The sequence below is a fragment of the Nilaparvata lugens genome, chromosome 5 (genome assembly GCF_014356525.2).
Source record: "Nilaparvata lugens isolate BPH chromosome 5, ASM1435652v1, whole genome shotgun sequence".
Taxonomy (NCBI): domain Eukaryota; kingdom Metazoa; phylum Arthropoda; class Insecta; order Hemiptera; family Delphacidae; genus Nilaparvata; species Nilaparvata lugens.
In genome coordinates, this window is record NC_052508.1 from 66,555,257 (window position 1) to 66,571,520 (window position 16,264).

A 16,264-nucleotide genomic window follows, 5' to 3' on the forward strand; every position below is an offset into this window, starting at 1 on the left:
AGTTCCGAATGATCTCATTCCATTCAGAATTTTATAATCTTGAAAAATGCGAGGTTTTTGGGCCACTCTGTATATAGCACAAGGGAATTTTGCATGAAGAATTTGGTTCTGGACTTTTCTCATGTATACAAATAATCAGAACTACAATGTAAATTTCAAGCACCAATGTATATATTGACTGGACTAGTAACATAAAATATCTGATTAAACTATTTTTAAGTTCGAAACAGGTACACAATATTGTTGAAAATGAATAAATAAATAAATGAATAAATGACATGCGGCTTTCTGTGGTCATATGCCAGATTCAATTTTTTCATAAATAAATGGGATAAGTAGCTTGAAAAAAATTCATATGTTTAATAGCAGTTTACAATTTGCCCCTACTCTCACTCTATATATTCCAAGAAAATTAGCTTTTACCTTTTAGAATGAATGTTGAATACCTTTCTGTCTGAGCAGTGCAGAGAAATACAATCATATGAATAGACTATATTCGTATTTCCTCGTTATATCTATAAGACAATTCCTGGCAGCTCCAATGATTGTGGAGTAGTGACAAAGTTGAAAGCAGCCAATAGCTTGAGAGAATTGGTAGATTTTGCACAAGAATAAGAAATATACAGTTTTTGAGTGACAGAAATATTACAGCTTGTAGGAGGGAGGGTACCTAACTAATGATGCAAATAATTATTATACCGAACTATTATTGGAAATTACAAATTACTTGGTCATCAAAATAAGTAGTATCACCAGAAATAAAAGGGTATAATGAGCGGGTTTGGAAGATTTCCAAATAATAACTCACAAAATGAGAGAAAAGGAAACCTAAATGACAGACATTAATCGTGAGTATTATGATGATCATAATTGCACCTCAATCTCTGATATTATTTTGAAAGTCTGCAATTAGATGTAAGTGCCTACTGTTTAATCGACGACTATCATTATCTTTGTAATAATGAAGATAATAGCTGTCAAGAGATGGGGGTTCTTGTTTAAATATACACAAAATTCACTGACAGAGGAAAAGTGAGCTAGTCTTTCCCAAATCGCAAAAGTGAAAGTGACGACGTAAGATTCGCCAACATTGAAGAGGGATTCAACAAAAACGGTTTTGGAGTTTTGCTACACAGTATTTGAAGACGTAATCTCTAAACATTGAGTTCTTGGAACAAAAACAGAATTAGATAGCCTATTCGACTGTGTGTGACTTCTCAGAGCTCAACAAGATTTAATCGAAATTTAAATAGCTGACAAGGCAAAAAGAGAAGGGGTAGGTTGAGGTTGTATAACATTTATTACAAGCCTTCTTCTTTATCATGAATGACCACTTTATAATATAAAGTTATATCATAATAACTTCATAATCCTATCTTACTGCATTGAAAATTTGGAACTTATCACTTCTTCCTACGATTGGTTTATATTTTGAACTAATGAGTTCAGTATAACATTTTGGAATGGAATTTGATCATACTTCAATATATAGACCAATAAACATAATTTTTAAAGCTCTAAACATCAATTTTTTTGATTGGCGCCTTCAGACTCCTCGCGGTCCACTTCCAAAGCTTTTGCGGACCACTTATTGGGAACCACTGATCTCCATAGATTTGCAGAAAGGCTCGTTTAGTTTTGAATTTATTAATCATAATTTTTATAAATAAATGATAAAGTTTGATTCAGCAAGAGTTCAAGAGCAGGGAGATTACAAATACATTCCAGAATATATTAAAAATTAAGAATGAAATAGATTTTGAAGATATTTTTTAATAATTGTTTCCTTCTGAGAGTTTGAGACCACTGTTGAATGAAAGTTTAAATTTGACAGTCAAGCACAGTTATTAGGAGGGTATGTGTTGTAATATATAAATAAAATAGTATTATAATTTGAGCTTAGCTCTTTCTAATAGATTTTCAATCTATTTGGCTACAATCCTTTTTCTAACAATGATAATGCTAGAACAATTAATATTATGATATGAATAATTTGATACGGTATTTTACAAATTATAATTTCTTAACTATGGACGACTGTATAATAAATATAATGAAATATCAAGGTTCTGTATTAGGAAGTTTGCAATCAACGTTAATTGTTGGAAAATGTTTGGTTTTCGATTAGAATAAAAATAGTATACAAGACACAAAGAACATTGATGAAAATGAATGTACGGTATTTATTGGATAAGTAGGCTATATTGTATAAATATAAGCTGTAAAAATAAAAATCTATTTTTTTAAATTGAACGGTATATTATACAATATTTATACAATATTATACCCTATATTTATACAATATAGCCTACCCATCCAATAAATACCGTAGTACATTCTTTTTCATCAATGTTCTTTGTAAAATTTAAATTTTTACAATTTTAAAAAAGGATAGGCCTACATAGATTTTTATTTATTATTTCTATTCAAGAGTAGCCCCAATGTAAAAAGATAACTTTGTTGAAGCTCTGACACTGTGGTACTTGTGAATACTTGAAAAAAACACTTACTTTTGTTGGAGTATTGAGGAATGCATTTCACTCCTGAAGAGGAGCTTCATCAGCCTCAGGCATTCCTCAATACTCCAACAAAAGTAAGTGTTTTTTTCAAATATTTACAAGTAACACAGTGTCAGAACTTCAACAAAGTTATTATATAGTGTTTCGTCATGGAAAGCAACTTCAATTGTAAAAAGATAATATAGGCTATAGTATCTTGTATTCATGTCTGTTCCAGGAAAAAATCCAGAAGGTATGCCTGTTACAGGAAGGAGAGACAAGGCGATGGAGATTACATCTTTTGTAAGAAAGTTTATTAATCTAATAATATTTGAGAAGCCTTCAAAATCGCATCCATTTATAATTCTAATGGCAATGAGCCTTTTTCTGCAGGCCAATCTTTTGCTGGGTCTTCGAGTTGCTCTAAAAGAAAATTCTGAAAAAACTCTCCAAGGACTGACAGACTGTATGATAACGATGATGATGGCTGGCAATTTAATCAAACGCAGTATCAATAATGAAGAAGTCACGAAATTGCTAGAGCTTATTGAAAGTGACATTTCCTCCAGCCACTATGGTTTGAGAGTCAGAAAAAATTATTTGTGGAGAAAAATTCAGAATTACTGTCGGAAGAAGAGGAAAGATATGAGCTCTTTGTCAAGAAATGTGAAAATTATTATTTTTATTTGTGGATTTGCAGTTATCAACCGAAATATAATTATCCATTTCTCTGGGTTGACAACTCCAGAAAATGAGTCTATCGACTGGCCAACTCCTCTGTTGAGCTATTGCTCTCCTGAACTCAAATCTCCAATATTTTTCCTATACTTCTATTCCTTTCATAGTTTAACAGTGTCAATATATTTCACAGAAGGATTCGTGATTGTATTTTTGGTAACCCTTTCCATAGAACGCTTACTGGCCGATTTTGACATACTCATCATTCTTTTGGACGATCTTGTACAAGTTTCTTTAGAGCCAGGTCTCAATGCTGACTCTAACAACAGTTCGCAAGGAATTGATCAACAGAACATCTCACATTCCACAGAAAAAACAGTACATCTAAGAGAAGATGTGGCTCATATTGTTCATCACCATCAAACTCTTAACAGGTAACAAACTCGAAGCTGTAATATCATGGGCTTTTTAAATCTATGAGATTGTGCGTCATAATGATTTATTCTGTACTGTAGACTTGTACTGTGAATTTTCTAAAATTACTGGTACTTACTATGTCTATGTCACCATAACGTTTCTTATTTAATTCTTTGAGTCAACTTAGAAAGAGGTACAACACAAAACATAATTGGGCTAGGGTAGGTGAATATAATTACAATAAGGTAGGTGAATTATTTTTGAAGGGTAAAACTGATAATTATTATTGAACGAAAATCCAAATTAAATTATGCAAATCATCCCGAAGACTTCTGCTACCGTACTGAAAATATTGATAACAGGGTAAACAGCTAGATAGAAATTTCCATCTGGATAAAACTGAATTGATGTTGGGTGGCAAAAATTCTCCAAAAATAGAATTGTAGTTCCCTTTTTCCAAGTAAGTACGGTAGCCCTGAATTCATGCATTTTAAGAAGATTCTTCAAAAACTTTATCCCATACCAGATGTTATAGAAAATGTATTTTTGATAGTTACTCACCTCTTCAGAATATTATCATTCCAATTATGTCTAAAACTGAATTGATGTTGGGTGGCAAACATTCTTCAAAAACTTTATCCCATAGTCTTATACCAAATGTTATAAAAATTCATTTTTGATAGTTAGGCCTAGGTACTCATTTCTTCAGAATTGTGAAAAAGGTAGTAAATGAATCAAAATTCAAAATTATTTCACAGTATTATCCATAATTATTAATATCCACTTCCAAAACATATACAATGAACAAGAATAAATTTATAGATGGAATTAAATAGAGAATGCATTTATTCAAATGCTAATTAATATTATAATTATTAATTAACGAAAATCCTAAATAAATGCTGTAAATCACCCCGAAGACTTCTGCTACTACAGACATTGACAACAGGGTTAACAGCTAGATGGAAATTCGATGAGAACTACTATCCAAAAATTAGTTGCCAGCCCGGGAATAGAACCCGGTACCTCCCAATTGCCAGTCAGGAATGCTTACCCTTACACCAAACTGACAATCTCTGGATAGCAGCGCTCATTTTATACGAAGCCATAGCGGCCAACCAGTTTACAGATGGAATTAAATAGAGAATGCATTTATTCAAATGCTAATTAATATTATAATTATTAATTAACGAAAATCCCAAATATCTGTTTTATCATCGAATTTCCATCTAGCTGTTAACCCTGTTGTCAATGTCTGCAGTAGCAGAAGTCTTCGGGGTGATTTACAGCATTTATTTAGGATTTTCGTTAATTAATAATTATAATAAATTTATGTTTCTTTTTTTATATTGCAGAAATTTTATAGTTTGTGCTGATGGCTCAGGATATATGATTTCAATGATAAATATAGTAATCATGATATACTGCTGCACCATGGCTTACCTTATGCTAACAGTGAGTGCATAGCCTACTTATCTAAAAACTCTAAAAACTTCAGCGTCTAAAAAATTTAAATCCAGTCAATGTATAACATATATGGTAACTAGAATTTTCAATATAATAAATTGATGTTCGATAATTGATTAGGGTGGTCATTGGAGCAGATCATGGATGAATGTACAGATTGAATTAATGAGTATATTAAATAAATCCAAATTGTTTGTCTAATCTGGATCATTATTATTTATTGGCAGAAATAAAAAAATACAACATCTTTTAAAATACATAATAAAAGCAATACAAATTTGACAAAATGGGAAAATATTATTACAAAATAAAATGAAATGCTAATTGAGTATTTGCATCTCGAGGTACTATTAGACCTGTTTGAGATGATAATATAAAAATTGATTACAAAACTAGCGCTAAAAATAAGTTACCTACTGAGGCCGACAGTCGCATATGAAGTTACTATTACGCATATTACATAACAGGATCGTTGATTTATCTATTTTAGCTTCGAAGTATATTGTACAATATTATGATATATAATTAAACAATATATTATATTGATTATTATAATATATTATATATAATTGTATTATGATTAATTTACTTGTTTTCAATTAATACAGTAAAACTATTTTATAGGGAAAATTTTTTTCATGTCATTTCTCTATTTAATACCTATCTGTATGAGATTCATTTTATTATTGAAAGTGATGCTCAGCAAATTCATATTATGTAGGTAGCATGAGTGAAGAATAGGTAAGATTGGAAAAAGCCAATAAAGGATGATTTTCTATTTCCTGATTACCAGTAAAACCAGCACTAGAGTGGTCACCTGAGAAAGTAGCCGAAAAAGAATGTGATATATTTTTTTAATTATTAACTGATTAAATAATAGTTTCATTTAAGACACTAACAACGTCTATATTTTAATGATAAATTACATACCTACCATATTGAAATGATGATCATTATTTCTTCTATTAACCTACCGTATTGTACGTTATGAAATACAGAATAAGTACTTGAGAAAATCCTATACAGGAAGAAAAGCATTAGTTCCAGTGCTAGGAAACTTGTCGAAAAGCATTATTTCCAGTTCTAGGAAACTTGTCAAAATTTTGAATGAAACGTTAAATTCAAGAAATAAAATATTAGAACCTAAATTTTTAAAATTTCCAATCAATCAAGAAATTATCTGCAATTTATTTTCTTATACAGACCAAGGATTTGAAAAAGAGGATGAATTTTGCTTTGTCATTCGTCTTGGTAAGCTTAACCATATTCTCCGCTTATCATAATGGTCAACGCATTCTCAACCAGGTACTGTATTATGAAAAATTTTAAAACAACTGAAATTTTAACAACTGAAGATAATGATAATGCCTCATGCGTTGAAATCTCCTTAGTTGAATAACTACTTACAACACTTCAGTGGAGAATGATATGAATACAATGTACCTAGAATACATTGGTTGAATACATAGTATAGTTACACCAGCTTCTGGAAACTGAAGAATTTCTAATTTTTCAAAGATATCTATAGTATTTAGAAATGTACCTATGCTATTTCAATATTGTTGAAAAACGTTAGTTATAGGATGATATATTTTGTGGTAACGTTAGTTATTTACGTTAGTTATAACGTTAATTTATCAACGTTAGTTGATTTTTACGTTGTTTATTTTTACGTTGTTTATTGTTTTAAAGTTCAAGTGTATAAGCTTTAAATTAAAATTTTATTTGTTGTTGGTTATCCATCTTGTTTCCACTATTATTATCACTATTAAATTTTATAAAACTTTAAAGTGAAAAAGCACTCACATTATTTGATGTGGCGACGTCCGTTTCGTGCTGGTATCGCACATTTTCAAGCCAAACAGGAACTCCTGTTTCCTGTCGCCACATCAAATAATGTGAGTGCTTTTTCACTTTAAAGTTTTGTAAAATTTAATAGTGTTTAAAATTTTAAGTGCTATCCAAAAACCCACTCGAATGTAGTTTTAATTTTTTTTACCATAAGACTTGGCTTGGGTAAGACATGGCTTTACTCCACCAAGAGAACGAATTTTCAACCCAGTGCATTTGATTGATACTAACCACTAACCAGATTAAGAAGCTGAGAAAATGTTTGCGAGAAAAGCTCAATTTTGTTATTTTTGATTTTCATTTGATACATTTGAATGGCCAGGCTTCTGGGACACTCATTAAAATCTAATAAGCCCTTGAATGATACGGTAATAAGTGCGTTCCTCAAATAAACAGGGCCCAAGACCGACATCCAGTCATATAAGACTAGAATGTAGGCTACCGTACCTATCTCCCTCACTAACGGTAGTGACTTTTCACTGATTAGATGTATCAAGAAATTCACATGTTCCATTATGATGATTTTTCAAGAACGACATCTTGCGCAGAAAGCTAGCAGAGCTTCCTTGGACAGACAGGCCGTACTGGTTCAAGCAGACTCTCCATATTATGATGACACGAGCCAACGTCGATATTCAGATGCGGCCTTTCGGCGTATACACGCTCAACTATGTGTCCTTCAAAGACGTCAGTAGACAAATATTTACCAATATTATGATAAGCTAAAATACACTCTTAAAAATATTCCTCAAGATGAAAGTCTCCCCCATTCTAAATTGACTCAATCTAGCATTCTTGATTATTATTACAAATAAAGTAGGCCTAAAGGGCAGGTCACACCAACGTCTCCGCGGTAGCGAGCTCGGTGTGACCTGCACAACTTAATAACATGGAAGGCGAGTTTTTTGACTTCGCTACCGCCGCGGACGCGAGCTCGGTGTGACCTGCCCTTAACCCATTTAGACCAAGGGAAAAAGTTAGGTAATTTTTTTTTGTTGAAAACAGTTCTGTTGGTCAGCCTGACAAGATATCAAGCATCATTCGCTCCAAAAATCAGCTGTGGCGTACACTACTTTGCTTTGAAAGAGGTTATGTTGTTGTCACAATGGCTTCACAAGAAAGGTGAGTGTTATTTTATGTTTATAGATCAAATATCTTCCTAAAAGTGTATAATATCATATCAAGATAAGTTGGTTGACCTATTTGAAACCAAATAACTCACCTTATTTTAATAATCAATCACTTATTACATTTGAAAGATGATTGTTCCCATTTGGGAACAGTGGGTATGAATGAGTAGGTGGTTTCAATAATGACGTTATTTGTTTGACTTTGTTTCAGATTGACTTTGGATGAGATTGCGAGTGCTTTGATGGAAGATGATGACTGCATAGATGGCTATTCTACCCACTGGAGACCTATCTGATGAAGACAGTGGCGACGAAGATGATGATAATTTGGATCACCTTCCAGGTAATATTCTTCTCTCTGAAGCAGAAGCAACAGTGAAGCGTTTTGTGGATGGTGAAGTTGTGAAGGAGGTTATTACCACATCAATTGAAAATAATGTGAATGATCAAATAACAAACATCAATCATCCTAATTCTCATAACAATGATGATGCTACTTGCTCTGTTTCAAGAAAAAGAAAACAAAGAAAGACACATGAGGCAAGTAATACACAATCAAAGGGCACTGTGAAAAGAAAGAGAATTAGAGATTGGGTGACTAAGGATGTAAATTTGGTACCTGAGAGAGAATTTGAACTTCCTGAATGGCTTCAGAATTTTGAAACCACTGATCCAGTCAAATATTTTGAACTGCTTTATGATGATGAAGTTCTTGATTTGATTTGTGATTTTTCTAATCTATACGCTTTTCAAAATGGTGAACCAAATTTCAAAGTTGAAAAAAATGAGATGCGAGTTTTTCTAGCTATATTACTGATCAGTGGCTACTGTCAAGTTCCACGATTACGAATGTATTGGGATGAAAGGCCTGATACAAATAATAAGGCTATAGCCGATGCTATGTCACGTAATCGATTCATTCAGATTATGAAATATTTTCATGCTTGTGACAATAATAACTTGTCCAAGCATAGATTTGCAAAAGTTTTGCCTCTTTGGAACAAATTAAATGAGAATTGGCTCAAGTACTTCCCAAATGAAGTGAATCTATCCATTGATGAGTCAATGATACCATATTATGGACGTCATGGGGGTAAACAGCATATGCACAACAAGCCCATTCGCTTTGGTTACAAGGCATGGTGTCTTTGTACCCGGTTGGGATATGTTGTTCAGTCCCAACTGTATCAAGGATGTAAAACCGGCATAAATGACATAAATTTAGGATTAGGTGGGTCTGTTGTATTGGACCTCATTGACAAACTACCTGAAAAAGAAGGTTGTAGTTTGTATTTTGATAACTTTTTCACAAGCATCACATTGCTTGAAACACTAAAGGAAATGGGATTACATGGTACAGGAACAATGAGAGCTAATCGTGTTGAAAAAGCTCCTCTAACTGATGTAAAAGCAATGACCAAAAAGGAAAGGGGAACATGTGAGTCAATAACTGATTCAAATTCTGGAGTGACACTTGTCCGTTATATGGACAATAATGTTGTGACTATGGGTTCAACAAAGGGGGGAATTTCACCTATGTCCAAAGTAAAGCGCTACAGTCAAGCACTGAAGAAGCATGTGCTTGTTAATCAACCTGCATCAATAGTTCTGTACAATACCTACATGGGTGGAGTTGACAGGATGGACGAAAATGTGGCAAAAATGAGAGTCAACATACGGGGTAAGAAATGGTATTGGCAGCTACTATCTTTTCTTTTGAATGTCTCCATGAACAATGCTTGGCAGCTCTATCGTTGGAATGTGAAGACTAAACCTCAGCAGCTTGATCTTCTAAATTTCACTCGTACAATATGCCTGAGTTACTTACAAAAGTATGCACAACGCCCAAGTATTGGAAGACCGCGACGCCTGGTAGCAGCTGTTGAGAAGAGAGTGACAGAGCACGTTCGCTTTGATGAAGTGAACCATATTATAACAAAAAATGAAAAGCAAACAAGATGTGCACTATGCAAAAAAAATTCAAGAATGAAATGTAAGAAATGTAACATTGCTTTACATACTCATTGTTTTGAAGCTTTCCATAAGAAAGTCTAGATAATACCCTTGATATTTCAGACATTTATTCTTACTATTTTGACTAGTTCAATATTTTTAGCATTGGAAATAACCATTTATAGTAGACTATTGTAGTATAACTTATTCTCTGTTTTCTCATTATCGACATGGAATATTGTTCAAGATAATAAAAATATACAAATAAACCACATTTTTGACATTTTAAAGATGATAAGATGTTATTTAAAAACACCTCCCCTTTTGTGCCCGCTGTTCCCAATTGGGAACATCTGTTATTTCAAATATGGCGAATATTTAACCTTCAAAAATGAATATTACTCATTGAATACAACCTCATGAACAAGAATTGACGAGAAAATAATATATTTTCAGGATAAAATTAATTTGGGTCTAAATGGGTTTTTAAGGGTACACTATTAGTTGAATTAAGGAAACAAATGTATGATAGATGACATCTAGGCATAAAATAACAATAATGGATAATTGTGGTAATGGTATCTGTGATCACAAAATTCAAAAGAATTATAGATGTAGCTGATGCTACCACTTTTCAGGAGAGGATTTTATATAGTACTTCTCATTGTTTGAAATAGTTGTGACTGTGGAGGTTTTGATTGGTTAGAAGGTGGTGAAGCAAATTTGAGGTTTATTCTGATTTTAAAAAATTGAAATTGATTTAATATTATCAGCCCATATATTCATCTATTGCATATTCTTCGTCATTATCATATTATGATTGTGAATGCTGTTTTAATCTTATAAGTGACATCTTTTCTGGTGTTTAATATTTTCATTCATTTTTTTCTCACAACTACAAATGTTAATATCGGGGACCGAGCTTCACTCTGGAGTACAAAAGCATAAAAAAATTATTACGAAAGAAGAAATTATAATAACATTCATACAGAAATGTTCTATCTAATTACAGTAAATTGAGATTAATCCCCAGAGGAATGCAAAAATTTCCCTCACAAAGGCCCAGTTGCACAAAAGCCGGTTAAATTTTAATCCTGATCAACTTCACGAGAACCAAATCAGAGAAGACCATTTCAAAAAGATGGATCTACTGGAATTAATCCGGATTGAAAATAACCTGGCTTTTTTGCAACCGGCACTAAGTACCTGATTGAATGATTACAAAAGTTCAACAGCTGAGTCATAATTTTGACACAGTCCCACACACATGAACTCGCTCACTCACTTCCATCACCAACAGACGACGAAATAATTATTATTAGATGTTTTCCCAAGGATGAATAATAATTATCCTTTTAATGACCTTCAGCGAGTTTTTCCAGGGATGAGACCTAGTGAAATCGAATCTTTATATTATAAACCTACTATGTTCTGAATTTCGTGAGAATCGTTAGAGCCGTTTTCGAGATCCGGTGCAATACAAACATATAAACATCTAAATATCTAAACATATAAACAGAATTTGCTCGTTTAATAGTATAGAATATGGCATTTGATAGTTATTATTAGGAGAGAACAACAGACTTAGCCCAATGTGGATTATTTGAAAGAAGGTATCTTCAAGAGAAAAGTTCCTTTCTAAGTGGTTTCTGTATTTATTACTATATTCAGGTCATGAGAATGTTATTTATTTTATCTCTGCTTATTCTATTTTGAAACTATAAATGATCATTATATTTATATTGAATTATATTATGCTTATAAATATAAATGATCATTCTATTTTCAAACTATATATTACTCAGAATATTACAAGTAGAAGCATTCAGGTTGTATATAGGTATTCCAGAGTTTGAGTTCCTCATTGCTGCTCTAAATTCGTGTGGTGGAAATTGAAATTGGAATTCTGTTCTTAAATTGATATAATTATTTAGATTATAATTATTGTATAATTATTTTTGCATATTGATATGATGATACTAGTGACACTACTGGTTTGTCAGTTTCAGTGATCTTATCCAACGTTTTAAACTCATAAGTTGGTGAGTTAGTTATAATATAAAATATCAGAGAATCTAACGAATATTAGAAGTAGTCATGATAATACTTCTTCTTGAAGTATTATTGTATAATAATTCTTCAATGTTGTTTTCCATCACGAACTGCTTACTATTAAATCACTTTTTATTATTAAATAGAACAACTAGCACTCAAATTCCCTCAATAAATTTATTCACTTACTGTGACAACTGAGATCTTTCGTCCGCCATCTGCATGGGGTTGTACTCATAGACAAGTAGAAGGTCTGGATGGATTAGTGTGCTGTTATAGATGTCTTTATTAGTCCAGTCACTAAATACATTGGTGCTTGCAATTTATATTGTAGTTCTGATTTTTTAATATATTATTTGGATACATGAGAAAAATCCAGAACCATTTTCGTCATGCAAAATCTCCTTGTGCTAGATATACAGGACCTGGAATTTTATATGAGATGGAGCGCTCTACCTGATCTCAAATTGTAGAGCACAAAGGGATTTTGAATTATGCATCTAAATTGTAACAATCGGAAGATATGGTTGATCAAAAACCTAATCAATCAGAATTGATGTTTTCTTTAAACTCTACTCATTTTTGATAAATCGTAGCTTAGTACTCATAGGAGATAGAGAGTTCCGAATGATCTCATTCTATTCAGAATTTTATAATCTAAAAAACGCCAAGATAACAATATAAATTGCAAGCACAACCCCTTTTTTATATCCATATTGACTGGACCATTGGATCTGTTGTGGCTGAGAAGGTAACCAAGAAGGTTGTCACAGTAAGTGAATAAATTCAATTATTGAAGAAATTGGCCTGCTATAGTCGTTCTATTCAATAACAAAAAAGTAGTAGAATAGTTATTTAAAATATCCAACGAAAGCTTTATAAATTATTATACAGTAATAATACTCCAGCAGTGGCTTAACTGCAATTTCTAATAAAAAAAATCTTTCATCTTCTCAAAGTAGTCTAAAGAGCTGTTGAGAATTAAATAGTATACGAACATTTAGCTCTTCGCATGATATTTAGTTTATTACCTCTGATCCTTAACGGCCATTCTCTGTTTCAGTTGATGAAATCCACGTACTCCATTGGAAATATTCTATACACGAGGAAAATGGCCAGTGAGAAACAATAATAATATGTAACACGTTGTTTCGAATAGGCTACGTATTATTAGTATTGTGTATTTGTATGCCTATTTTTGAGTATTATTGTGAATAAGTTGATCTGATTGAATAAAGTTTGTATTGAATTAACTTCGTCTGAATTAATTCTTTGATAGCCCTTCATAGTGTAACTTTTTACGTACAGAAACATTATCTTTGTATGGGCCTATGAACGTTAATTTTATTGGAGTCATACTATCACCAATCGTAATTAATTATGGTAATTTCTAATAGATGTTATGTATTTTCAACCAAAATTTATAAAATAAGGGAAGAGTGAAGCTGCTCTACTTACCCAAACTTACTCACAGTGTTTGATCTAATTACTTTTTGTAGAACCTACTCCCGCGTGAATGCATTTTATTTCGTGCAGAATGTCACACATTAATCGGAAGTAGATAACGAAGTTCACGCACGTACACGCAGGAGCGCATTTGTCATGTACGTTTGAAACTTAAAAAGAGAAAGAAGCGTACAGGGAGAGAGAGTTTGAAAGAGAGAGAGAGAGAAACAGATAGGGAGAGAGAGAGAGAGTGAATGACAGCACACTTCTCAAATAATTCAGTGGAGCATGTGGGTGTGCTTGATATTTAGTCAGTGATGCCACCACGCTGGAGTGATGAATGATTTCGTCCCCCGGGTTAGTTGGTGGTGATGGGAAGGAGAGTGGAGGGGTCAAAGGGGTTATTAACAGTAATAAAATGGATTGAGGTGAACTGAAAAGTGACGCTGTTTTAGTTTCAGTTGAAATTTGGAACTTGTCCGCGCGCACATGTTTATTGTGTAGGCTACTTCGTAGTTTGCTTCAAAAAATACGTGTTTATATGGATTTTGTCAAACGAGCCGTGCTCAGTGATACCTGTGTAGTAGGCCTAAAGTGGTGGAGAAAAAAGTGTTGAAATATTAAATTTCATCATAAAGAGCGGTTAGTGTAGTAGGGTACTGAAAAAATGAATTGAATTGATAAATCTAGTCAAAACTCTTCCCCTATAAGTTACAATGAATGAAACGTTAGGTACCTAGTTGTAGCAACTATGGTAAAATTCACTTGAAACTGTCAGTTCCCCTGAGAACTAACATCAATGTATTCCATTCAACGCCAATGCTGACAGCTTACAGGTAAAATGGATCTCACTTTAGCATTGGTCAACCATACCTACTTGATAATAAATTAAGATCATGTGTATTGGAAGACTATAATACAGGATAAAGCTGCAGATGACACTATTATTATTTAAAACAGTGTTATTTTTATTTGTGGGATCATAGAGTGGTATCCACTGATAAAATAATTGATAGAACAGTTAGAATATGTCATGATGACATCTCAACATAGTTATTGGTCATGATTTAAACAAGGCTTTGTAGGTAGCTTTTTTATAAAATATTTCTGTAAATAAGGTAATATATATTTTATTTTCTCAATATATTACTTGGTGTGTTATTAATACTTTTTAAAACTGTTTGCTTCTGTATTTTCTCTTTGAATCAGTCTTTGAAATTGAAATTTGAAACTTATTTGCCAAAATTTCTCTTTGTATTCAATTGAATGTTTTTATTTTGTACAGGAGACACAATGGGGTTACATGTTGTCTCCATAAATGATGTGGATGTTTCATCACTCACCATGGATGAGCCAGACATTGAAAAACTTGACACCAATGCAGAGTGGTCGTCACCTGGTCGTCGCCATGCAGTTCAATTACTTTTGTGCTGCAAACATCCGGTTGAAAACTCACAGCAACATTGTCCAGGCAGGAGACTCCTCTGGTGGGCTCAGTGCAAGTGATGTACAGGCCAAAACATTTCAGAAGCTCGATAACATATCTTGCCTTTGAGTCGTCACCAATAAAATTTACATTGAAATCACCAGCTACCGTACCACAATATTACATGTAGTGTGGTGTCTATTAAGATAAGACAATAAACGTTCAAAAAGTTCACCAAAACTGTCAAAATTTCCACTGGGAGAGTGGTACAAAGAAACGATTATTATATGGTAAGTGGGCACTATCACAGCCACAACTTCCAAGTCAAGTTCTTTACAAAACACAGAAACATCAATTTCGGTGAAGTCAATATCACTCCGAATGTAGATAGCAGAACCACCACATCTGGTCACAGTTCTACAATGAATTGAGGCAATTGTAAGGTCAGATATCATTGAGTGAAAATCTGACTCACCCAATGTCAAGAAATGCTCACACAAACACAAGATATCAAGCTTCTGATTTTCATCAAATAGTGAATAAAGAATACCCTGCTTTGGATCTAAAAACACTCTGTGCATTCCAATGACCCAGAATAAGGTCGATATTTTTTTCTTTGAGATTTCTAAGCACAGGTGTTGCCACTAATGGGTTGGTCTCCCTAAAAAAACACGAGGATTTACAGTACAAGAAAATTTAGGAGCGGAGGCTTCAATATGGTACAGCCATGTTAAAAGAAGTGATGGACAATATCTAGGAAATAGAATCTCTGATTATTATGATAGTAGAGGGTAGAAGAAGGAGGGGAAGGCCGAGGAGACGATGGAGGGATTGTGTGTGGCGGGGCAGGGTATGGAGCTGGATGGCGGTGAATATGAGGAAAGAGATGGTTGCTGGCGGCTGACCAGAAAACAGCAACCCCTACCGTATAGACTCGGGAAGAAGACTTATAGCAGTTCCACATGACTTATTCGAGCCAACCTTAAGTTTTATAGTGTAAATTTTATTTTTATAATACATTATTACCGTATTCATTTTTATTATAATATAAAATGTATATATTATGCCATACCATGTGATAATATAAGACTGAGCATAATATACAGGGTGATTTTTTAGTCCTGTTACCCAATTTTTGATTTAATTTATAAACGGAAATTTGGGTATTAATAAAAAAATAATATTTGTTATTTACAAAAGAAAATTGATATTTTATTATTCACATTTCTTAGTTACTTGAAATTATTACACCATATGCTCAAAATGTCCACCCATTGAGGTTATACACGCTCGGACTCTTTCACATATTAGCAGAAACCTTTTCAGAGTTATATTGGAAATATTCG

General features: G+C 32.9%; 1 protein-coding gene across 5 annotated transcripts; it reads left to right on the forward strand.

The window, feature by feature from the left end:
• The first annotated feature begins 288 nt into the window (after positions 1 to 288).
• LOC120351490 lies at positions 289 to 13,218 on the forward strand. Of its 5 annotated transcripts, XM_039429113.1 has the most exons (6): positions 289 to 1,276; positions 2,737 to 3,610; positions 4,949 to 5,048; positions 6,264 to 6,365; positions 7,443 to 7,598; positions 13,110 to 13,218. In XM_039429113.1, the coding sequence occupies exons 2-6, from the start codon at positions 2,754 to 2,756 to the stop codon at positions 13,176 to 13,178; spliced, it is 1,284 nt and encodes a 427-aa protein (XP_039285047.1). In that variant the 5' UTR covers positions 289 to 1,276; positions 2,737 to 2,753; the 3' UTR covers positions 13,179 to 13,218. The 5 variants fall into 5 exon arrangements, 4 of the variants coding, with proteins under 4 accessions (XP_039285047.1, XP_039285046.1, XP_039285049.1 ...); XM_039429112.1 differs by lacking the exon at positions 289 to 1,276 and having other exon boundaries at positions 2,637 to 3,610; XM_039429115.1 differs by lacking the exon at positions 289 to 1,276 and having other exon boundaries at positions 2,637 to 2,801.
• The last annotated feature ends 3,046 nt before the right edge of the window (positions 13,219 to 16,264 follow it).